Source organism: Apodemus sylvaticus, chromosome 6 (genome assembly GCF_947179515.1).
Source record: "Apodemus sylvaticus chromosome 6, mApoSyl1.1, whole genome shotgun sequence".
Lineage (NCBI taxonomy): Eukaryota > Metazoa > Chordata > Mammalia > Rodentia > Muridae > Apodemus > Apodemus sylvaticus.
In genome coordinates this window covers 34956659-34980677 of record NC_067477.1, presented here as the reverse complement: position 1 = coordinate 34980677, position 24019 = coordinate 34956659, and the positions used below count along the sequence as shown (strand labels likewise).

Sequence of the window (24019 nt, the reverse complement as noted above, 5' to 3'; positions counted from 1 at the left end):
GATCCTGTCTCAGGAAAAAAAGAGCGAGAGCGAGAGTGCGAGAGAGCGAGAGAGAGAGAGAGAGAGAGAGAGAGAGAGAGAGAGAGAGAGAGAGAGAGAGAGAGAGAGTGTGAGTTAGTTTTCAGGTGTCCAAATTTTCTTCTTTAAAATTTTGTTTATGTGTATGTGCCTAGTGCCCTTGGAAGTGAGAGAATGGTCTGCCTTTAATTCCAGCACTGGCAGATGTCTATGAATTTGAGGACAGCCTAGTCAAGACAGTCAGGGCTATGTAGATCTGTCTCAAAAAGCAAACAAAGAGGCCTGGAGAGATGTCTCAGAGGTTAAGAGCACTGGCTGCTCCTCCAGAGGTCCCGAGTTCAGTTCCCAGCAACCAACAACCATCTACACTGAGATCTGATGCTCTCTTCTGTCCTCCAGGCAGATATACAAGTAGTTTTCATACACATAAATAAATCTTAAAAAAAAAAATCAAAATACAAACAAAACAGATGGCCATGTTGGGTTTGAATCCCTGGGCCTGGAGTTACCGATGCAGAGTTGTGAGCTGTTATTGTGGGTGCTGGGACTCAAACTAGGGTCCTCCAGAAGAGCAGCTGAGACATATCTGAAGCCCTAAGGGATATGGACTTTATTTTAATACGTGTGTGTGTGTGTGTGTGTGTGTGTGTGTGTGTATACAAATGAATGAATGAATGGTTCTGTTTTCCTAATACCTGACAAGGCCCTTTATTTTCCCACAAGGTTGTCCAGGTTGATCTCCTGATCTCATGCAATCCTTCTGCCTCAACCTCTCAAATATCTTAGTTTCAACACACCAGCCACCAGGTCTACCCTTTCCCTTATTTATTTTGTTTCTGAGACAGTCTCACTCAATAGTCCAGTTTATTCTGAAATTCACAATGTAGCCAAGGATGTTGTTGAACTCACAGCAATCTTCTTGTCTCAACCTACCAAGATCTGGCATTATGGACATGAGCCACCATGCCTATCTTTCCTGCTTTTTCTTGGTGTACTCTCTTCCTTTACTGGTTTCTCTCAGATGATACTACTACCCATATATCTGACTCTATGTCTCACAAGAATGAGACCAATGTAAATAACTAATTATTGGGAGGCGGGGCAATGGAATTATCTTAGTCAGCCACTAGTAGGTTAGCATGCTCCAATGGATGTCCCACGCAGCATATACAGGCAGAACTAACAAGATGTAGTGAAATGTTTAAGAAGAGGAGGAGGAGAAGGAGAAAGAGGAAGAGAAAAAGAAAAAGGGCATGAGGTTGGCAGGAGCCAAAGGAGAGTGAATGGAAGGGGAGAAAACAGGGATGGGTAGGTGAATATGACCATAACACACTATATGAAATCCTCAAAGAATAACTTTTTAAAGTTTTTTCAAGCCTGGGTGTTTATTAGGAATAGTTTAACACATGTGCATTGTATAAAGCTGTAAAGGAATACAGGTGTATTATGAGAAGAGTGACTAGAAGTGAATCTGGTCTTCCTCTTTGGAGACAGCCACTACCTCTCTTTTTACCATTACTAAAACAAGAGCCTTTGCTGCTGTAAACAGGCTGGCCTCACACACTCAGCTTGGGGACATGTTTGGGGAGAGGTGCTAATCTGTGAACTAGATAACTATATCCAATGGGTCTAAGAGAATTTAGTCCCTGCAGATCACAATAAACATAGTGCAGAGATCCAGAAGGGAGAATGAACAGATTTCACCTTTATTCCGCACCATATAAGCTGTAACACTAGGGAACTGTAGACACATTGCTGGCAGCTTTCTTATCAATGAAATAATGTTACTGTTCTCAGCTTCATTCAGTTTTTGTAGTATAATGTAGGTTAAGTTAAAAAAGTTGCCAGGAGGCGGCAGTGCACACCTCTGATCCTAATACTTGGGAAGAGGTAGATGAATCTCTGAGTTCCATGCCAACCTGGTCGCTCTGAGTTCCAGTACAGCCAGGGTTACACAGATAAATCCTGTCTCAAAAAGGGAAATAAAAAATGCTTTGCTCTGTCAGTGTTTTAGATATTTGGAACACATAGTTGGGAGCCACCACGTAGATGATGGAAACAGAACTGATATCCCCTGAAAGGTCAGTGTCTTCCCAGTCACTGAGCCATCTCTCTAGCTCCAACTGCTTTGCTCTTTTAGGCCTTCAACCTTGATTTCAGCTTTCCTTGTGGAATATTTTTATAGAGTTTTTAGTCACAGTTGTTACTTGGTTTCTGCTCTGTTTAGAGACAAGAGTCTTACACTGTAGCACAGGTTGGCCTCCAAGTCACAGCAATCCTCCTACCTTAAAATTGAACCCCATGAAGCCGGGCATGGTGGCGCATGCCTTTAATCCCAGCACTTGGGAGGCAGAGGCAGGCGGATTTCTGAGTTCAAGGTCAGCCTGGTCTACAGAGTGAGTTCCAGAACAGCCAGGGTTACACAGAGAAACCTATCTCAAAAAACAAACAAACAAACAAAAAAAAAAAAAAATTGAACCCCATGTGCCCACTTTCTACTGGGGAGTGGGAGAGACTGTGTGACGATGACAACATTTCCATGGACACAGTCTATTTGCAGAATCAAAGACTCCCTGACAATTACCTTTTGTTCTTCTCTTTCTGTTGCATGGTGGCACTTTTCAATTCTCCAATGCCTCAAGAAATCTCGAAGATACCCAAAGAGGGTGAGCACGCCATAGCCCACATATGTGAGCACAGCCACCAGCATGGGTGTTTCTTCAAAAGCTTCATTAAACGGCCTTCTGTACAGTCCTCCATTTTCTGTAACATGATGAATCTAAGAGAGCAATTAAAAATGTTTATTGCAATCACAAACCAATGAAACACTAAGGTAATGTTTATTTTCAAGAGTAATAATTTAAAAATCATTTATGTACAGTAAAGGGGTAAAAGGAGGCAATGAAAACGAGTCAACAATGTCTAACACTGATTTTTATCATAATTTAATTTCCTGAAACATTCTAAATACACTATGATTTCAGGAAACATGCTTTCCTTTATCCTAATAAAGTAAAAATATATAAAGAAAATGCCTAGCCTAAAAAATATTGTATTAGCTTACCAACAAAGTGATCATGTTCAAAAGAAATTCAGTTTTATAACAAAAATGTGTGTGAATGTTTTTCTACAAGCCATTCCTAAAACTACTCAGCTATAAATCATTCAAAAACACTCAAATGACTTATCAGTACTAGGCTGCAGACCGTTTTATTGCCTTTCCCCAGTGATAATACACTTATAACAGTAAAGGAAGGGCTGCCGAGAGAACTCAGCAGCTAAAGGCTTTTGCTGTCTAGGCTGACAACTTCAGTTCAATCCCTAGGACCCACATGACGGACTCCCTCATAAACTGTCTTTTGTCTCCCACAATTGTCCTCTGACTTCCATACATCAACACAGGAGCCCACACATGCACATACACACACACATCCATAAATAATACATGTAATACAGCCAAGTGAGAAAGGGTCCTTAAAGGAGGGGTGGGAGGAGAAAGGGGGAAAGGGGTAGAGTGTATCAGCCAAAGTAAGAATTGTGGTAGTGGTGGCACACGCCTTTAATCCCAGCACTTGGGAGGCAGAGGCAGGCGGATTTCTGAGTTCGAGGCCAGCCTGGTCTACAGAGTGAGTTCCAGGACAGCCAGGGCTATACAGAAAAACCCTATCTCGAAAAAAAATAAATCCAAAAAACAAAACCAAAAAAAAAAAAGTTTAAAAAAGATAACTGCAAACTTGGGAGACTGGGTGAACTGGATGGTGACACTAATGACCAAAAGAGGTAATAGTGATAATATACAGATGAAGATTCCCAGAGGCTGTCAAACTCAGGAATGTTCAGCCTGTGCCCAGGATAGCTATGAATGTAGCCCAACACACACACACACACACACACACACACACACACACACACAACTTGCTTAAAATATTAAGGTTTATTTTTGTTTTGTTGCAAGGTTGGTTTGTTTGTGAGACAGAATCACTATACTGCCTGGTCTGGAACTCACAGAGATCTGCTTGCCTTTCAATGTACATCATATTGTCTAAGGGTCATGTTCTTTGGTTTTTAAATGTGACATTTGTAGATAATAGTGTTATGTTGCAGTTTCGAAAGGTTGGAGATGTTGAAGGGTAGTCAGATAGCCTGAGTTATGGTAGACACAGGCAGCTTTTAGTTGTTTTCATCCACATAGTGAATAGTCAGTGGTAAACTTTAAGTGAAGTCAGTAGTATGTATTGACTAGAAGAAAAAAAAAAAAAAGATGAGAATCAGAGTTTAAAAGAGGGAGGTAGGAAGGTTAGAGATTTCAAAGCTTTTTTAGGTACATAGTGAGTGTGAGTTTTAGCCTGGACTAGTAAAGTAAAGCTCTGTACAAACAACAAAAACCTAATCAAACAAGAATCAAAATGGTTTAGAAGATGCTATAGAATTGTCCACACTCACTTGCTATCTACTCTTCTTCTCTTTAAATTTTATTCAGTGTATATGAGTATTTTGACTGAATATATATGTCTTCATGCCATCTGTGTGCCTGTGTGCCTAATACTCTCAGAGGTCAGAAGAGGATGTCAGCTTCCCTGGAACTGACTGACCTTTCATGAACTATGAAGTTTAATGAACTCCAGGTCCTCTGGAGCAGCCAATGTGCTTAACCACTGAATTAACTATCTTACCAGCTTCACTTCTAGGCAGTTTTACATACATACATATACACATATGTATTAATACATGCATGCTATATACATATATATGCATACATATGTGTATATATGCCCATATATTATTATATTGTATGTGTATATGTGTCTGTGTGCATGGTTTATCTTTTGTTTGCATGTTTCCATTATTGTTTTGGTTAAGGGTACCTTTTTTCTGTCTTTAAATTTTATGTGTTTGAGTGTTTTGCCTGCATGAGTATCTGTATACCACTTGCTTATGTGGTGCCTGTAGAAGCCAGGACAGGTCCATTGATCCCCTGGAACTGGAGTTATAGACTTTTGTGAGCTGCTATGTGGGTGCTGAGAATCAACCCAGGTCCTCTAGTAGAACAGCTAGTTCTCTCTTTTTAAAAAAAAAAAAAAAAAGATTTATTTATTATATGTAAGTACACTGTAGCTGTCTTCAGACAGCACCAGAAGAGGGCATTAGATCTCTTTACAGATGGTTGTGAGCCACCATGTCAGTGCTGGGATTTGAACTTATGACCTTTGGCAGAGCAGTTGGTGCTCTTACCCACTGAACCATCTCTCCAGCCCCAGCTAGTTCTCTTAACCACTGAGTCATCTTTCCAGCCCCTAAGAGTGCCTTTTCAGTTACCTCATGGGTACAGTTGATAGTCAGCAAGAAGGCTATAGACAAAGTAGCTTGTTTCTTTCTTTCTTTCTTTTAAGATTTATTTATTTATTATATGTAAGTACACTGTAGCTGTCTTCAGACACTCCAGAAGATGAAGTCAGATCTCGTTACAGATGGTTGTGAGCCACCACGTGTTTGCTGGGATTTGAACTCAGGACTGTTGGAAGAGCAGTTGGTGCTCTTAATCACTGGCCATCTCTCCAGCCCCCAGTAGTTTGTTTCTTTGTTTCCTCTCTTCCCTTGTCTTGCAGTGTGTTTTATGTTGGTATTATAGTATTACCTGGGGCTATGGGGAAAATTTCCCTTTTGTTTCCTTTTGCATTTGCTTGAACAATAATATTCCTGTTGAAGCAAGTGCACCTTGGTGTTCATTAAAATTATTCTAATGAGCGTGCAAGCACACATGTGCGCGCGCATGCGCGTACACACACACACACACACACACACAGTCTCTATACATAAAAAAGTAAAATAAACCTAATGTCCAATATAAGCACCCATTACTCTTCAGAAATCCATGAATTATTATACCTTCTGCAGTAAGGGAACCCCACACATTTCTGTTCTTTAAAATCAAGGCTGCTGCCGGGGCCAGGTACAAGGCCCCAGTGCTGCAGCTGGTGAGGGGAAGAGCCATCTTACCCCACCCCCACCTCACTCCCAGTCATGAGAGAGCCAAGAGAGCTAGTCTTGCCCCTTTAACTGACTGTAGTACTCAGGAGAGCTGGCCCTGCACCTCACCTGGGCAACACAGTAGAGCTGGCCCTGACGGCAAAGAGACAGACAGACACCAAGGTGTGAAAAGTGGGAAAGCTGGCCCAGCTCCCTTATTGGCTACACTACTTGGGAAAGTGAGTCCCATGCCTTGACTGGGCAGCACAGTGAATCAGAGTTTTCTTTTATAAGAACTGCCTTAATTAATTATAAGAACAGCAATAGAACAGTAACTAACTACTAAGACAGTGTGTCTCATGTGCAACGGACAAGTGCTCCCCAACTAGTCATCAAACACATACTCCTTGATATGAATGTTCTACTGAAAACCTTAATTTTTCTCAACAAATTAATCTTATAATTCATGTAGGAAAACAAGAACAAAGGTGATCTTCAAGATAAAGGAATAGGAGGAATCATATCAAATAAGAACAATTAAAGATCTATAGTAAAAAACAAACAAACAAAAAAACAAACAAAAAAGGCTGGGCGGCAGTGGCGCATGCCTGTAATCCCAGCACTCTGGGAGGCAGAGGCAGGTGGATTTCTGAGTTCGAGGCCAGCCTGGTCTACAGAGTGAGTTCCAGGACAGCCAGGGCTACATGGAGAAACCCTGTCTTGGGGGGTGGAGGGAATCTTGGGAGTATACAATAATTTCCCTAAAACCGCCAAAGTACAAGCTACAAAGTAAAAGTTAAAATTCTTCTCTGCACATGCATGCATAAGTGTTTGTGTGTATGTGCACACACATTTGAACATGCAGGTATGTGGATATAGATGCCAGAGGTTGATGTCACATGTCTTCCTCAATTGTTCTATACCTGGAGTTCACTAATTCAGCTAGACTAGACCAGCAAACCTCCTGTCTCTGCTTCCCCAAATTTCCCCCATGTTTCGATTACAAACTCAGGCATTAAGTCCAGCTTTATGCAGTCTTGGGATCCAAACTCAGGCCCTTATGCCTATATAGCAAGCACTTACCCACTGAGTCACCTCCCCAACCCTGATAAATCTCATGTATGAAATACATGGGCTGGAGAGATAGTTCAGCAATTAAGAGTGCTTACTGCTCTTCCAGAGGATACAAGTTCAATTCTCAGCACCCTCAATCAGGCAGCTCAAAACTCCCTCTAACTCCAGCTTCCGGGGACCCGACACGCTTTTTTGGTTCACACAGACATGAGCATAAAAGTAGTCGATTCACACAGATACATACACATGCACATGAATAAAAGTTAAAACAGGAGCTGAAGTCAGTTGTGGTAGCAGTGCACATTTTTTAATCCCAGCACTCAGAAGGCAGAGGCAGGTGGATCTCTGTCAGTTCAAGGCCAGCTTAGTCTACAGGATAGCCAGGGATACACAGAGAAACCCTGTCTCAAAAACAAAAACAAACAAACAAACAAACAAAAATGGGCCAAAGAGATGGTTTAGTGACTTAGCAGCTAAGAGCATTGGCTGTTCTTCTAGAGGTCTGGAGTCAATTCTCAGCACCCAATGGTATCTATAACTGTAGTATCATGGGATCGAATTCCCTTTCTGGTGTGCAGAAACAAACCTTTGTTCTCCTGTCTCTAACACATGCAAACAAATAGATGAATAAATGTAGTATAATATGAGGGGAACTGAAATATACCTGCCTGCTAGAGACCTATGTTGTGTGAACAAGGTAATACCCTGTCTTCTTTAAAAGCATGACATTTAGATGGCAAGGATATCTAGTAAACTGAACCATTCATACAAGCAAGTGAGCCCAACCTGAGCACTAGAGAAACAGAGGCATTTTATAGTCCAGTGATAGAGGCAGAAAACAGATAAGTATATAGATGTGCTAACGTCAGAATTACAAATGTTATAAGAGAAACGGTCAGCTGGGCGGTAATCCCATGCTAATGTAATCCCAGCACTCTGGGAGGCAGAGGCAGGTGGATTTCTGGGTTCAAGGCCAGCCTGGTCTACAGAGTGAGTTCCAGGACCACACTGAGAAACCCTGTCTCCAAAAACAAAAAACAAAAACAAACAAAAACAAAAACAAAAACAAAAAAGAGAGAAAGGGTCTTGCTATATAACCCAGATTGGCCTGAAATTCACTATATAGCCAGGCCTGGAGAGATGGTTCAGTGGTTAAAAGCACTGAATTTTTTAAAATAATTTTAAGATTTATTTTATGTATATGAGTACACTGTTGCTGTCTTCAGTCACACCAAAAGAGGGCATCAGATCCCATTACAGATGATTGAGAGTCACCATGTGGTTGCTGGGAATTGAACACAGAACCTCTGGAAGAACAATCAGTTCAAAAGTGTTCTCAGTAAAGAAAAATTGACACAGGCTTTCACACTCAACTAGCTAAGCAAAGAGGTTGGTATGACAAGATCAGCATGCGGAGACATGTGAGACCTGGGATAAAGACTGGGACTGTGGCAGAGCTACATTTACAAATTGGCCTCCTGCTGGAGCCTGTCTGTCATGCTGATGCTTGACTGAGACAGAAACTGTTACAGTGGAAGCATGGGTAGTGAGTTAGGAAAATATAAGATTCAAATATTCTCACAAGATCATATTGCTGAACACTTGGTCCCAATCTGGTAGCATTGTGGTTGAGTCTTTGGGACCAGAAACCTAGCTGGCAGCAATCGGTCACCAGGAAGGTCACCTTGAAGGTTATCATGGAGCCTAATCTAGAGTTCTAGTTTCCCTGTCCACAGCCACAAGGTCAGCAGCATGTTCCTGTAATACACTCCTGTCTGCATGGAACTGTTCCATGATGCCTTCACCACCATGATGGACTGGACCCCTAAAACTGCCTCTGTCAGGTATTCTGTCACAACTGTGAGAAAAGTAACTAACTCAGGCATTAACTCTTGCAGACATACTTTCCCAATGGGCCTCTCAATGGACACCTTCCAGTCCATATAAAGCTGGTTTAGAGTAGGATAATAAAAATCATGTCAAGTGATATTTTCCAGTAAACCCTAGAAGCTAGTCTCAGTCCACTTCACATGGGATAGATACTGTCGAGAGACTTTATCTGGTAAAAGAGGATATGGTAACCTCTTTGCAAATGTTTCCTGTTGATAAACCCATGGCCAGCTTTGGCATAGCTTGTGTGATTTACACAAAGGCTCACACTATTCTCTCTAGTATGTGTGGTATGCTGTAGGAGAAGCTCGTGCACTTCAGTAAAATTCCAAGAAAAGGCCAGCCTGTGTTTGTATGGGCTTTTCTCATACCACTTCCCCCCAACTGTGTGCTTGTACATTCAGAGTTCTGTCGGTGTTGCAGGTGTGTTATCTGAGAAGCATTCTATCTTTGGTACCTCTTTCACATACTTTACCAACTCCATTACTTCAACTACCACTCATCCCTCCTTAACCAATTCTCAATTATCTAATTTAATGTTTCACAGACTGCTAATGAATTCTGAACTATCATGTGGATACTGGGAATTGAACACAAGGCTCTCCAGAAGGGCAGTCAGAACTCCAGCTGAGCATCTCTCCAGCTCCTATGAATGAATTCGGAATTCAATGGTCTGGTAGAGTCAGACAAAGTGAATACCACCAAGATTCTTCCAACTGAGTAACTTAAAGGTATGGACTTTAGTATCTAATTTGCAAAATGAGAATACTATTTACCTAGAAAGGTTCTTCATTCATTTTTTTAAACCTTTTTAATCAACTAAGTTTATCTGATGTTAGACATGTATATAGTACACTTATTCTATTTCTTTCATCTTGCACCTTCTCTTACTTTCCTCTCACCTGTCTTCCACCTCTTCCCCTTACAGATCCTTTCCTCAATTTAAGTCTTTTGTTGTTTTATTATGCTATGATTTTAACCAGGATAGTATGTGTGGTCACAGGTTTAGCGCCTGCATTTTGTACTTAACTGAAGGCAACAACTGCCCCTTCCCCAGAATCCATCAATAGCCAATAGTTCAGTAGGGAGAGGTAGACCCTCTAAACTCCTCCCCATCCATCCACGATTGGCCAGTGCAGGCAATTGTAAGATCATGTTTGCAATGGCTGTGTCATACTCTGAAGACAGCATTTCACATTTCTCCTCCCTGTTCTCCAGCACACAGTAGGTGCTTTGTAAAAGATGTCTTTTTTGTTAAGGATGGGGTCTTATGTAGTCCAGGCTCAAACCGACTGTGGAACGAGCTTCTCTGTCCTCTTGCCCCGACTCCCGTGCTGCACCACACCACACTCAGGTTCTATGCAGTTCTAGGGATTGAACCCTGGGCTTGGGGTGTGCTAGGCAAGCACTCTATCACTGAGCCACACCTGCAGTCCTCTCTATTACTATTATTATTCACACTTTCTCATGGCCTGAAAACATTGCTTATCCTCCTTAATGAAAGAGTCACTGTTTACCTAGAATTTTCTTGTTGTTGTTCCAAACCATCTCTTCCCTAATTGTGCTGTGCATGCCTGGTCTGCAACTCTGTGTATCTTTTCCAAGAAGCATTATGACTCTTAAGTTTTATGACCTTGGAATCTCTTCTTTTAGCTTATGGACATCTTGTATATACTTTACCAATGCCATAGTTCATAGACTACTCCACCCATTCCTTCAAATAGCATCTTCTGAATCCCTATTACATGTACACATGTAATAAAAACAGTAAAATCCCAAATATTTGGTCTAGGGTTTCCAAATTAAGAAAGAAAGGCTTATTTAAACTGACTTGAGGTCATCACATTGGGACATGGTTCATTTGGTAGGGTGCTTGCTTAAAATGCTTAGATTCCCAATGTCACGCACTACACACTGATGATTCCAGCATTTGGGAGGTAGGAAACAGGAGGATGAGAAGTTCAAGGTCACCCTTCACTATATAGCAACTTTGAGCTTGTTTGAAATATTCACCTTAAAGAAATGATAAATGAAAAAAAAAAAAAGAAATGATAAATGATTCAAGAGATAGGCATGCTTAACTTGATTTAAATATTACATGAAGTACATGTGTGTACATTTATCAAAATATTACAGATACAATTTTAATGTTTTTCTATCAACTGATTTTTAAAAACCTGAACACAAAACAATTGTTCCAATGTTTTAAGATCTTTCAGCAAAAGCCTGGCAGTGATAGCACACGCCTTTAATCCCAGCACTTGGGAGGCAGAGGCAGGTGGATTTCTGAGTTCGAGGCCAGCCTAGTCTACAGAGTGAGTTACAGGACAGCCAAGGCTACAGAGAAACCCTGTCTCAGAAATTCAGCAAATATCCACCATTTCTATAACCAAGAGTAACAAATTTTTAAAAAAAAAGAAAAATTGCCTCACCTTCATTAAAGGCCTTGAATATACAGAGCATAAAACAAAATGTTTGAGATTAAGTAGGTTAAGAGCAAAAGGCTTTCTTAATATTCACAAATCACAAATTATATTATAGAAGCTTCTTAGAAACTACCCAGAATTCCCGGCAGTGGCAATGTACAGCCTTTAGTCCCAGCACTTGGAAGGCAGAGGCAGTCGGATTTCTGACTTCGAGGCCAGCCTGGTCTACAGAGTGAGTTCCAGGACACCCACGGCTACACAGAGAAATCCTGTCTCCAAAAAAAAAAAAGAAAAAGAAAAAAAAAATCAAATAAATAAATAAAATAAAAAATAAACAAATCTAAATAAACACATAATATAAAGTTTGAAAAAAACAAAAAGAAAAAAAAAAAGAAACTACTCAGAAGGCAAGTGACTTGTGGCTACAAACCATTTAATCAAGTAAGGCATACCCACTCTGCGTGCAAACACTGCCTATCAATTGCCCATTCTACCAATAAACACTGCTCCTTTCTTTCAATAACTGAATCAAGCAGTTGGCTCTCTTGCTTAGAGGACAAACTTCTAGTGTAACCTGAGTCCACCTAAGAAACTGGCAAGTCTGCCCGCCCTGAATATCCATTTTAAATACTATCTTAGGAACCAAATGGTTTAAAATTTTCCAAGAATTTGTTTTAAAGAGACTTCTTGAGTCCCACAAATGACTGGAATCTCCCAGATTCAGCTAATAAAAACTAAATGTTCTTCCCCTTGGGACAAAATGCATTTGAAAGAAAAAAAATCTCACAGGTCATCGGTAGTTACATTTTTTTTTGCAAGACCTGAAGCCTAAGGTATCTCACCCTGCCAAAGCCAATATATACAACTCCTATTATGACTACCATTCTAATTCCTACTTATAAATAACTCCCTTCCCCCTCATACTATCCCATACTATCATAAATCCCCAGTTAGCTTCCCTTCAGTGGAAACAAAGGCTACAAGTAAAGCCCCTCCCTTAGCTATCCGGCCCTCTTTCTGGCATTACATTTGTCTCTGCTATGCCTGACTTCTGTTTAACATAATTTATGCCCTAGTGCCTCTTTATGATTGAATTCTACTGATTCTGGCAATTAGAAGTCTTTTATCCCTATAAATTTCTCATCAAAACTACTCCCAAACAGGTGGTGGTGATACATGCCCTTAATCCGAGCACCTGGGAAGCAGGGACAGGCAAATCTGAGAGTTCAGGATAGCCAAACCTTCACAGAAAAACTCAGTCTCAAAAAATAACAAAAAGCAAACAAACAAACAAAACCAAAAAATCAACAACAAAAAAACACCCCCAAATGGAATTAAGTCATGTTTGAAACTTCAAAACTGCTTCAGTGACAATATCCTTCTACTTTCATACTTACTAATAGGTTTTTAAAAAAAACAAAATCTAACTCCAAATCAAAACTTTTATAAAGAAAAGGTCTTTTAAAAAAAGAATCCTGTTAACTAACTGATAGGAATTCCCAGCACCTGGATGGAGGTGAAGACTGCACAATAGAAGAGTTCAAGGCCAGACTGAACTAAAGGAGACCTAGAAGCAATTCATCCATCCATCCATCCATCCCATAAACAGGAACACAAAGAGACTGGTTTTAAGAAAGTCTTGTAAAGGACTGACTGATTTACAAAGACAATCTTGAAAGTTCTTTCCAATTTTAATGTGGCCAAATGTACCTCAGGCTACAAGGTACCCTTTACCTTCAAAATAAAGGCTGACACTCCTTTCACAGCAGGGAAACTCACAGCTTTGTTATCTAGCTGCTCCTCTAGTGGAAACTCTGGCTACCTTTCATCACTGAACAACAGTAACCTCTGTTTTGTAATACCTCCTTACCACATTAGCTACTCATCAAACAGCCCCATCCAGGAGCTGCTCTTAACACAGGCATTAATCTCTTCAACCATATCCTGGTGAGTGTATACAGGCATCAGAAGTAGCTGATTCCCCTTAGAGAAGAAAGCCTACAAGTTTATAATTTCTCTCCTGTGCATTAAAAAGCAATATTAAGACAGGATATGAGGAAACAATTTTACATTTCATCCATGTGATAGTGCTTTAGTGAAAGCATGACCCTTATATCAGATCTAGTTTGTATCTTACGGTATATTTTCAGAAAAAAAAAAAATGGCAATACTCCAATACTCCCCCTTCAGGATGCAAGAAAAGACAGGTAGGAGTTGGAGCATATTTAACACAACCAACTTCATGAACTATTTTAAAATATTCTCTTTTTCTCATAAACTTAAGAGATCTTATTCCTCATAAACGTAGTACCTGCTTTAAAATAATTTGTGAAAAAATAGCTTTCTCAAAAAGATATTGCAGCCCTTAGAACATTCCATTAGACCATTCTTCCAAATGCCTCTGAGCTTGAGTGAAAACGGTCAACACAGTCGGTTAACAGAGGCAGCAATGAAAGCTCGGACGGGCTTTGAACTTTTCTTCCAGCCTCAACTTTCAAGTGCTAGGATTACAGGTATTTGCCACCCCACCCCGTTAGTCAGCTTTATATATTTCATTTTAATAACTTGGTATTTCATCTTAATAGTTGCCAGCCTCTGAAGAAATACCATGCCTACAAATGACAAATTGTTGGGATTCCAGGAGGTCGGAACTGGACTATTTAGTCAGAACATAACCCCTAGTGGGTTATGTTAGAAAGCACTTCTAACACATGACCAGCTTTGTCTGGACTTCCTTTTTCCTCATAAAAGTCCTAACTCACCCACTCACCTGTTCTCTCCTAGCTCCAGCTAGTCAACCTCCCTGATACATTCTATACCTCCACAATGTTGTCTCATTAGCCATTCTATACCGCTAGGGAAAACAGCGCATTCTTTCATGGCTCATAACAAACTGACTCCTCCCCACATCCACTTTTTTGCAGGCAGGGTCCCTCTTCATCTTTCTGCTGTCCTAGAACTCACTATGCAGACCAGGCCAGCCAGAGCTCAGAGATGCACCTGCCTGAGGGCTGGGATTACAAACAAGTGTCATCAAGCCCCAAACTGCAAAACTGACTCTTATCACATCTTCTCTCTCACAATTCTTTTTTTGGAAGCAATTTTTTGACTCTTAACACCTTACACATTCGAGGGAGGCCAAGTCTTTTCTATGTACTCCCATCCTAACCCTCAACTCTTCCCCAGAGTCTTAAGAACTCAACCTGACTTGAAGATAACTCTTTCATATCTCAGGATTAATAGATCTATCAGAGCTACTGATTCAGGCAAGGAACAGGTTGTTATTGCTTAGTATCTATGTTGAAGGTGAAGTTAGGGTCACTGTCCTATCAAAACTGCAATCACAATTCTGCTAAGGGGAACAAGCAACTTTTAAGACATATTTGCACAATTGGTTTAAAAAAATACTGCCAGGAGCCAGTGAGTAGTGGCACATGCCTTGAATCCCAACACTTGGGAGGCAGAGGCAGGTCTGTGAATTTTGAGGCCAGTCTGGTCTACAGAGTGAGTTCCAGGTCAGCCAGGGCTACAAAGAAAAACCCTGTCTCAGAAAAATCAATCAATAAAAATACTGTCAGGAAAACCAGGTGTGGGAGGTGTTAGTCGCACTTGGGAGGCAGAGACAGGAGAATCTCTTTAAGTTGGAAGTGAGCCTGGTCTACGAAGCAGAACAGCCAGGGAGGGCTGTTAGTCAAAGAAACCATGTCCCAAAACAAATACTGTCAGGAATTCAGAATTCTGTAAGGTAGTTTAGAAGTTCAAGAATGTGGTTGATGATTCAACTTCAGTTAATTAATATAAGGACTCATGACAGTTTACCACTGGATTAAGCAATGCCCTCCATGACAAATCTATTGCTTGGTGAAGGGGCCACCTAATCCAACCTGGATGGTGGGATGAGGGTCTCACCAGTCGTACAACAGTACAACTTTCAAGACAAGACACCCGAGGAGGTTCCCTGCCAACGTTTTTCCTCGTAAAGGAAGTCCAGAATGTGATAGGAAGAGGCTGTCTAGCTGTCCTTGCACAACTGCACTGCCTAACTTTCTCGGGGCCTCAGCTTCCTATTGGGGCTGCAAGATTCTACAGGAAGCCTGTACTTAAGGGGACCCGAGCAGAGAAGGTATCGCCGGACTTCGAGGGAAAGATATCCTCTGCTTCCCACTGGGAGCGACCAGCATTTTTATTTTTTAAAAAAATTTTTTGCGGGGATCCGCATGGTTAAGAACCAGAGACTTGGAGAGCAAGTCCAGCCTCCAGGGCCCTTGAGAACAGCCAATGCTAGGAAGCTCCTCATAGCTGAGGAGCTGCGCAGACCTCGGGAGTCCCGCGTGGCTGGGGAGCCCGTGGAGACCGGAGAGCCGGGCAGAACTAGGGGGACACCGCACACCTAAGCAGCCAGGTAAGCCTGGGGAGTCCCGCATGGCAGCGAGCCCTTCATCACTGTGGAGCCGGGCAGAACTGGGAAGGCTCGAAGAACTGGAGAAGCGGGCAGAACTGGGGAGCCCCTCTTGGTGAGGGAGCCCCATATGGATGTTGAGTCCCGCGCTGCCCTTGAGTCTCCCTCCCGCTAAGGGGGAGGCCCAGTCAGCGCCGGGTCCCCGTCGCTCAGCACACCTGAGCCGCGCCCAGCCGTCAGCCGGTCACTGACCGGCCCGCGCGGCTGCCCGTCCTCCCCGACCCGGCCCGGGCATCGGCTCGCGGGGGTCCCGGCCCACCGCCCCGACCCCGCCCGACCTCTCGGTCCCATCGTACCTGGCCGGCAGCCGCGACGGTGGCGGTGCTGCTCCTTAAGTACCCGTTCCTCACTTCCCCATTCTTCACGCAGCCGTTCGCCCGCATCGGGCGGCGGTAGCAGCAGCCTCCGGGCTCCGGCCGCATCCTCCCGGCAGCACCCGGCAGCAGGACAGGCTCTGGAGGCGGCGGCGGCGCCAACTCCCGCTCCGCACCGCACCCACCTCTCCGAAACCGGAAATGGCTGCAGCACCGCTGCCAATTCCCGGTCCGGCCGTCACGCGAGGGCGGGGCCACCCGAGGAGACGGAGCTCGCTGAAGCCCAGCAGCCGGAGGGAACATGGGGCGGAGCCTATTGTCGATTGACCAATCCAAAGGCCGAAAAGGCGGATCCTATGCTGATTCTGGCCAATCAAAAGCGAGATAAAAGCGGCTTGCAGACATCAAGGGGACTTCTTCAGAGGAATTCGAGACTTGGGCATTTCATTGGAGCACTAGCCAAATCGTAGGTGGAGCTTTGCCTCCTAATGGTCCAGATTGGGAAGGAGGCGGGGCCCGGAAAGAACAAGCCAATTAGCATGTAGAGAAAGAAACAGGGGCTGAGCCTATTTCCAGAGCCAGTTCCGGGTTCTCCAGCACAGGTGGTGGTTGCCCTTTGTGCCCTTCCTCCCGGGAGAGGCTCTCGGATTGAATCCAAGCCCGAGACAGGCAGCTCCCTTATTTCATTAGCAAATTCCTCTGTGGGTGTTAATAGAATAGCCTTTTTGACAGTCCCTCACCGTTCTTCACTGTGAGTTACGCGAACGCCTCGCGTGCTCATCACTTGTTTCTATCTGGGTTTTCCCAGGGCAATTTCCTTTGAAGACTTTCCTTGAAAGTCAGGAGACCTGATCTGTTTCCAGATCTTGTGATAACTAAAACAAACTGAAACTTAAGGAATTAACTGCTTTAGGAGCCAAGTTCTTTTAAAATTCTTCCTGCTTCATAGATTCATTTGTACGAATTACATTAGTAAAGTGCTGGACACCAAAATACCTAATCCAAACCAGTAGCAAAAGAAAAGAAATCGATCTGTGTTACAGCATTACAGAGACCTTTAGTTACCCACCAAAAAAAAAAAAAAAAAAAAAATTAGTGTCATAATTAAGAGTATGACTCAGTCTAGGTTTGAATCCTGGCTGTCTCACCTACTAGCTAAGTAACCTCTATGTTCCTCTGCTCAGAGGGATAATAACAGTTACCAAAGAGAATCTAATGAGTTAATGCTTGTAATGGATTTTATGTAGGACCTGGCAATTAGTAAGTATTCATTAAGTGCTGGTTATTATTAATTGCTGAATGCATTTGTGTGAATCCCTACATCACACAACCCCTACTCACCTGGAGTTTAGAAGTGTGTTGACAAGGTATTTGCTTTGCTCGATTTAGGAGAGGACTACTTTTAACAGCAAAATGGAGAGAGGACAAAACTTTCAAGTCACAAACCTTTTGTTCCCAAAGTGAACATGAAAATCAAAAAGAACTATATGGGGCCTGGAGAGATGGTTCAGCAGTAAAGAGCACCCCTGCTTGTACAGAGGACCTGGATTTGTTTCTGGCACCCACATGGTGCCTCACAACTATCCATGACTCCAATGTCAGAGCATCCAAAGCCTTATTCTGATTTCCCAGGGCACCAGGCACAAGCTTGGTGCACATACATACATGCAGACAAAACGCCCACAGACATAAAATCTCCTTTTTAAAACTTGCATTTTTTTAAAGCTCTATATACCTTTAAGCTAAGCATAGTAATGCACCAATAAAACCTCATCACTCCTGAGGTGGAGGCAGGAGTGTAGATGGTCAAGATAATCTCTGGGAATATAACCTGTTCCAGGCCAACCTGGGAAATAGGAGTCCCTGTCTTAAACATGGAGGGGTGGGGATAACTCAATCAATGGAATGCTACCAGGAAAACAAGAAGAGTTAAGTCCAGATTTGAGCATCTAGTTAAAATCCCAGTGCTGGGGATACAGAGATGAAAGGATTCCTAGAGTTCTCTGGCCAGCCAGTCTAATTGAACTGGTGAATTCCAATGTCAGTCAAAGACCCTGTCTCAAAAATAATGGGTGATGGTGATGTATGCCTTTGATTCCAGCCCTCAGGAGGCAGAGGCAGGCAGGCAGATCTCTGTGAGTTCAAGGCCAGCTTGGCCTACAGAACAAGTCCAGAAAAGCCAAGGCTACACAGAGAAACACATTCTTGAAAAACCAAAAAGAGCTGGGCAGTGGTGGCACATGCCTTTAATCCCAGCACTTGGGAGGCAGAAGTAGGCAGATTTCTGAGTTCGAAGCCAGCCTGGTCTACAGAGTGAGTTCCAGGACAACCAGGGCTAGTTCCAGGACAACCAGGGCTACACAGAGAAACTGTCTTGAAGAAAAAAAAAAAAAAAAAGAGGGAGGAGGAAAGAAAAAGAAAAGTAGAGAACAATTGGGGAAGACACCCAATGCTGACATTGGACTTTCATGCACATACACATGTACACACACAAAAGTGTATGCCTCAGGAAGCTTACATTCAAGAATCAAGATATGGGGCTAAAGAGGTGGCTCCGTGTTTTGGCTTCTCTTCCAGAGGATGAAGATTTGAGTGCCTGAACCTACCGGAGAGATCATAAGAATCTTTATGGGTAATCTGATGCCCTGAAAAGACATACATGAAGTTAAATAAAATAGAAGGGCAACCTTTTGAAGAAGGAGAAGGAAGAGGAGAAGAAGAAGAGGAGGAAGCAAAGGAGGGAGAAGAAGAAGAAGAGGAGGAGGAGGAGGAGGAGGAGGAGGAGGAGGAGGAGGAGGAGGAGGAGGAGGAGGCAATAGGAGTTCCAAAATGGGGATTCTGGATGACAGCAGCTAATCAGATTACCATAGGCAGTGGAGGTGCTCAGGGCAGAAATCTAGTTGAAAGGAGAAGTTAAGAGGTTTGACCCACACTTAGTGGACTGAGAGAATGTATAAAAGGCTTGGGTGGAAGATGTGCTCTTAGCTGGACCTTGACGGATGAGCAAGACTTGAAAACTGGCTTGGAATGAGCAGAGGAGTTTGTCCTGGGGGGAGGGACCCACAGCCATGCTTGTCCAGAGCTGGGCAGAGGCTGGCCTGGCCTGGATCCTGGGAAGAACCTGTCCCTTCCTCCTGAGGACAGGATACCAGCAGCTCCTTGTCTTGTTCTACCGCTTACTCACCACTAGCCTCAAAGGAGTCATGCACACACAGCCCTGATTTCCTCACTCCCCATTTGAGGTCAATTTCTGCACTTCTTCCTTCAGTAGACAGTTGTGCGCACCCATGATATAATACCCAAATGATGTGGTTACTCAATAGGCCATTGCTAAATCACAAAAAAAGATACCTCAGTAGGAAACACCCAGCATCCACAAAAACAAGAAAATGGTCCCTTCTAGAGGCAAATATATCTACTTCACATACAGAACTTATATGCAAAGGCTCATGCAAGGTGCCAAAACACAGGTCTCCTTGTCTTCCAAGATGCCTCAAGCCATTTCAACTGTGAAGCTTTTCTTGAAGTTCATCATCCCTATAAAATTAGACAGAGCCTATGTCGCATGGCTTTGGAATTCTGTGAGAGGGAGTGATTATAGACAAGAGCTCTACTGTCAAACACCGAGGAACTGAAGACCCAGCTCTGGCACTTACAAACCTGTGACCCTGCAGAGCAGTCTCGCTTCTCTGTGACTCAACTCCTGTTTGTGTAAAATGGAATACATGTGCTTCCCTGAGCTGGGAAAACTAACTCCAGACCCAGGGGATTTGATGCCTTCCTCTAGCCTACTGCCACGGGAACCTGTACATACACACTCACATAAACACACACACACACACACATACACACACACACACACACACACCAAAATAAAAATGAATTTTAACCCGGACTTGTCTCAAACAAACAAATACATTTTTCAAATATTTTTATTTTGTAAAGAACATTGTCATGTGGTCTCATGACATATACTGTTTACATTTAGAGGTAAGAAGAGTGTTAATTCAGTAAGATTCAAGATTTTACAAATATTCTGGACACAGCTCATTTGTTGGTTTTCTTTGTTTGTTTGTTTTTTGAGACAGGGTTTCTCTGTGTAGCTCTGGTGGTCCTGGAACTCATTCTGTAGACCCAGGGTGGCCTTGAGCTCACAGAGATCTGCCTGCCTCTGCCTCCCAAGTGCTGAGAGTAAAGGTATGCACCACCACTACCCATCTCCTCTGTTGTTTTTGGTTTTATGTGCATTGGTGTTATGCCTGCATGCATGCCTGTATGAGGGTGTTGGATCTTGGATTTACAGACAGTTGTGAGTTGCCATGTGGGTGCTGGGAATTGAACCCGGGGCCTCCGGAAGAGCAGCCAGTCCTCCTCGTTACTGAGGCCCTCATTTATTATTGTTTTTAAAGATTGATTCATTTATTATATATTTATTATATGTAAGTACACTGTAGCTGTCTTCAGACACCCCAGAAGGGGGCATCAGATCTCATCATGGATGGTTGTGAGCCACCATGTGGTTGCTGGGATTTGAACTCAGGACCTTTGGAAGAGCAGTCAGCGCTCTTAACTGCTGAGCCATCTCTCCAGCCCACATTTGTTGTTTTAATATCCTTATTTGAGCCGGGCGGTAGTGGCACATGCCTGTAATCCCAGCACTCTGGGAGGCAGAGGCAGGTAGATTTCTGAGTTTGAGGCCAGCCTGGTCTACAGAGTGAGTTCCAGGGCAGCCAGGGCTATACAGAGAAACCCTGTCTCGGGGGGGGGGGGGGGAGGAATCCTTATTTGAGATGTCTTTAGGAAAACCTGCATTATTTCTATAGGCAATTCTATCTTGACTGTCCATCAACAAGAGAAACAAATTAGGTTCCAGAGCAAGGGTTTTCCCCTTCTCATGTCCCTTAATTTTCCCTGTCTTTCTAGCATGCCTTGTCAGAGACTACAGAAGACTAACAGGACAGAAAGGGCCTGAAGTCACCTATATCCCAGCTTCCCAGTGCTGGCATTACAAGGGCTCACAGTCACACTAGGCATTCTGTGAGAATTCTGAAGAAAGAACTCAATTTGTCCTGCATACTGGTAAACTGAGAAGTCTCTCCAGCCTATTTATTTATTTATAAAAATACTGTTGAGCTGGGCGGTGGTGGCGCACGCCTGTAATCCCAGCACTCTGGGAGGCAGAGGCAGGTGGATTTCTGAGTTTGAGGCCAGCCTGGTCTACAGAGTGAGCTCCAGGACAGCCAGGGCTATACAGAGAAACCCAGTCTTGAAAAAACCAAATCCAAAAAACAAAAACAAAAACAAAAAATACTGTTGTATAGCCCAATCAAGCCTTGAATTTACTTTATAGCCCAAGATCTTTCTTGTCAAAGATGATAGGTCTTGGACGCCTGGCCCTCTTGCCTCCACACCTCACGTGCTGGGAATATAGAGACAGAACACCGTGTCTGGATTCAGACTTGATTTGCAAGGGATGCACTGGCCAGTTAGTTCCCTTTCCATCATTCCTACGCTAATACAATACAGCCAGGGAAAGAGGCTGCTATTCTCCCTGGATTTCTGACCCTACTCTCCACACAATATTTGCATCTTCCAAGGTAAGACAAGAGTTGTCCTTCCTTCTTCTGGCCTCCCCTAGTGCACCCTTAAGAGGAGTACTGGACCATGTGAAGAACTGACTGCATGGGAATGTGAGGCTGTAGGAGGAATAATGGTTCCTGATTACACCCTATGGTGGTACCCACTGAGTTTGCAATAGGATGATTTTAATCTGTGTCTTACCAAGCATTGACAATAGGAATTCTGAGGTAAGAGAAGAGTTCTGGGAATGGGCCAGGGCTTGTCTCAATGGCAAATCTCTGCTTTTGTGTTTCCTTTGCTCTAGAAGAACCTCAGCGCTTCCTATCCAACCACCACACCCCAAGCTGCCACCCTAGGCTTCCTGTGGACGCGAAGCCAGATGGTGTTGTAATCCTCTGAGTTGAACTCCAGGAAATGGACTCTTGCTTCTGGCTCCAGAGATTTGGAGTAGCGAGTTTTGCAATGGAATTCAGATTGGATTAAGCACAGGAGAGATTTATTAGCTTATCTAATCAGACTGGATCTAAGTGGCGTTATAATGTCACTGGGAATATGTTTCTACCTTTGGCTTGGCATCTGTACTAGGTACTTTCTCTTGCTATGATTTAAAAAAAAACTGACCAACTTGGGGGGGGGGAAAGGGTTTATTTCAGGAAAGGTACTTGAGGCAGCAGGAACAGAAGCAGAGCCGTGTGTGTAAAACCGTGTTTACTGGCTTACTCTCCACGGCTATCTTAGCTTGCTTTCTTAGACAAACCAGGAGTCCTTAGGCAGGAGGATCACTCCCACAGTAGACTGGGATTTCCTCACCCATCATTGATCAAGAAAATGTCCCACAAGGCATGCCTAACAGGTCAGTCTGATGGAGCCTCAACTGAGGTTCTCTTCCCAGGTGATTCTACTTTAAGTTGACAAAAACTAACCAACACAGGCTCCCTCTCAGATGGTTTTTACCTTAGGACGGCCTGTCTCCCGGAAAGCATGCTTTCATTGGAACAGCCTTGGAATTTCCCAGAGGCTATGGTTTCTACCTCAGGGTTAGAGCGCTTGTCAACTATGTGGAAACTCTGAGTGCCAACCCAGCACCACAAAATTAAACAAAGCAAAGCAAAACAACTTTCCTTTCTGCACACGCACTGGACAGGCACAGTTTTGATGTGCGGAACCAGGCTGGCTGGCTAGTCCTTGGACCTGTAGGTGCCGCACAAATGTTCAACAAGCAACTGCATCATTGGTGCCAAGGACCTGCATCCATCCAGATGAGTGAGGCTGCGTTTGACAAGATCACAGGTGGGTTTTGATTTGGTTTTGGTTTTTCGAGATAGGGTTTCTCTGTGTAGCCCTGGCTTTCCTGGAACTTACCCTGTAGACCAGGCTGGCCTCAAACTCACAGAGATCACTGGCAGGTTTACTGGACAGTTTAAAACTTCTGCTCTCTTACAGGGAGCTGTTCCCAGGAGGAGCAAGTCAGATGATTCTATTCTCTGATCGGTTAAGGCTGATGGAATTGTCTCAAAGAACTTTTGAACAGAAGAAATCGGGGAATATTTGTCATAAAGTGAGAAACCAGCTCTCTTTGCTGCCAGAGTGCGGCCATCACGGGTTACATGTACTCTAGTGGGAAGGGCCTGTCCCAGTCAATGCGTACCTGGCTAAAGTTCACCTCTGAAGATGTGAAGGAACAGATTTTCAAACTGGCCAAGAAAAGCCCTACTCCCTCCCAAACAGGCGCCGTCCCAAGGGACTCACGTGATATGGCACAGGTCCATTTTGTGACTCAGAACAAAATCTTGAGACTCCTTAAGTCCAAAGGCCTTCCTCTGATCTTCCTGGGGATCTCTACCACTTGATGAAGAAAGACATGGAACTAATCTGGAGCCCTGGGAGCTCCCAGAGACTGAGCTACCAACCAAAGAGCATACATGAGCTGGTCCCGGACCAGGGCGCGTACAAAGCAGAGGGCAGCCTTGTCTGCCCTCAATGGGAGAGGAAGCACCTAATCCTGCAGAGACTTGATGATGCTCCAGGGTGAGGAGAGAGCATCCTCTCAGAGGCGAAGGGGAGAGGGAATGGGGGGAGAAACCCTGGGAGGGGAGACCGGAGGGGCAGCATTTGGGATGTAAATACATAAATAAATTAAAATAAATTAATAAAAAATGCTTTTAAAAACGAAAGAAAGACATCAAAGTCCACAAGCATCTTGAGAGGAACAGAAAAAGATGCTAAATTTGCCTGATTCTGATAGAGAGCAGAAGTTACCCGTCGGCTCATTACTATAAGACTAAGTGGGT

General features: G+C 43.4%; 1 protein-coding gene and 1 long non-coding RNA gene across 2 annotated transcripts in view; one reads left to right on the top strand and one right to left on the bottom strand.

The window, feature by feature from the left end:
• Positions 1–16413, bottom strand: part of Sptlc2 (serine palmitoyltransferase long chain base subunit 2) — an 83654-nt gene extending 67241 nt beyond the window's left edge. Inside the window, exons 1-2 of the mRNA XM_052185324.1 lie at positions 16131–16413; positions 2603–2797 (exon numbers count right to left, since the gene is read on the bottom strand). Of these exons, the coding sequence (XP_052041284.1) occupies positions 2603–2797; positions 16131–16256 (321 nt within the window). The 5' untranslated portion in view covers positions 16257–16413. The remainder of the gene's footprint in view (positions 1–2602; positions 2798–16130) is intronic.
• LOC127687067 (uncharacterized) lies at positions 15432–23788 on the top strand. The gene is made up of 3 exons (XR_007978317.1): positions 15432–15777; positions 22033–23018; positions 23172–23788. It is a non-coding gene; the product is annotated as an uncharacterized LOC127687067 (long non-coding RNA).
• Positions 23789–24019: the final 231 nt, after the last annotated feature.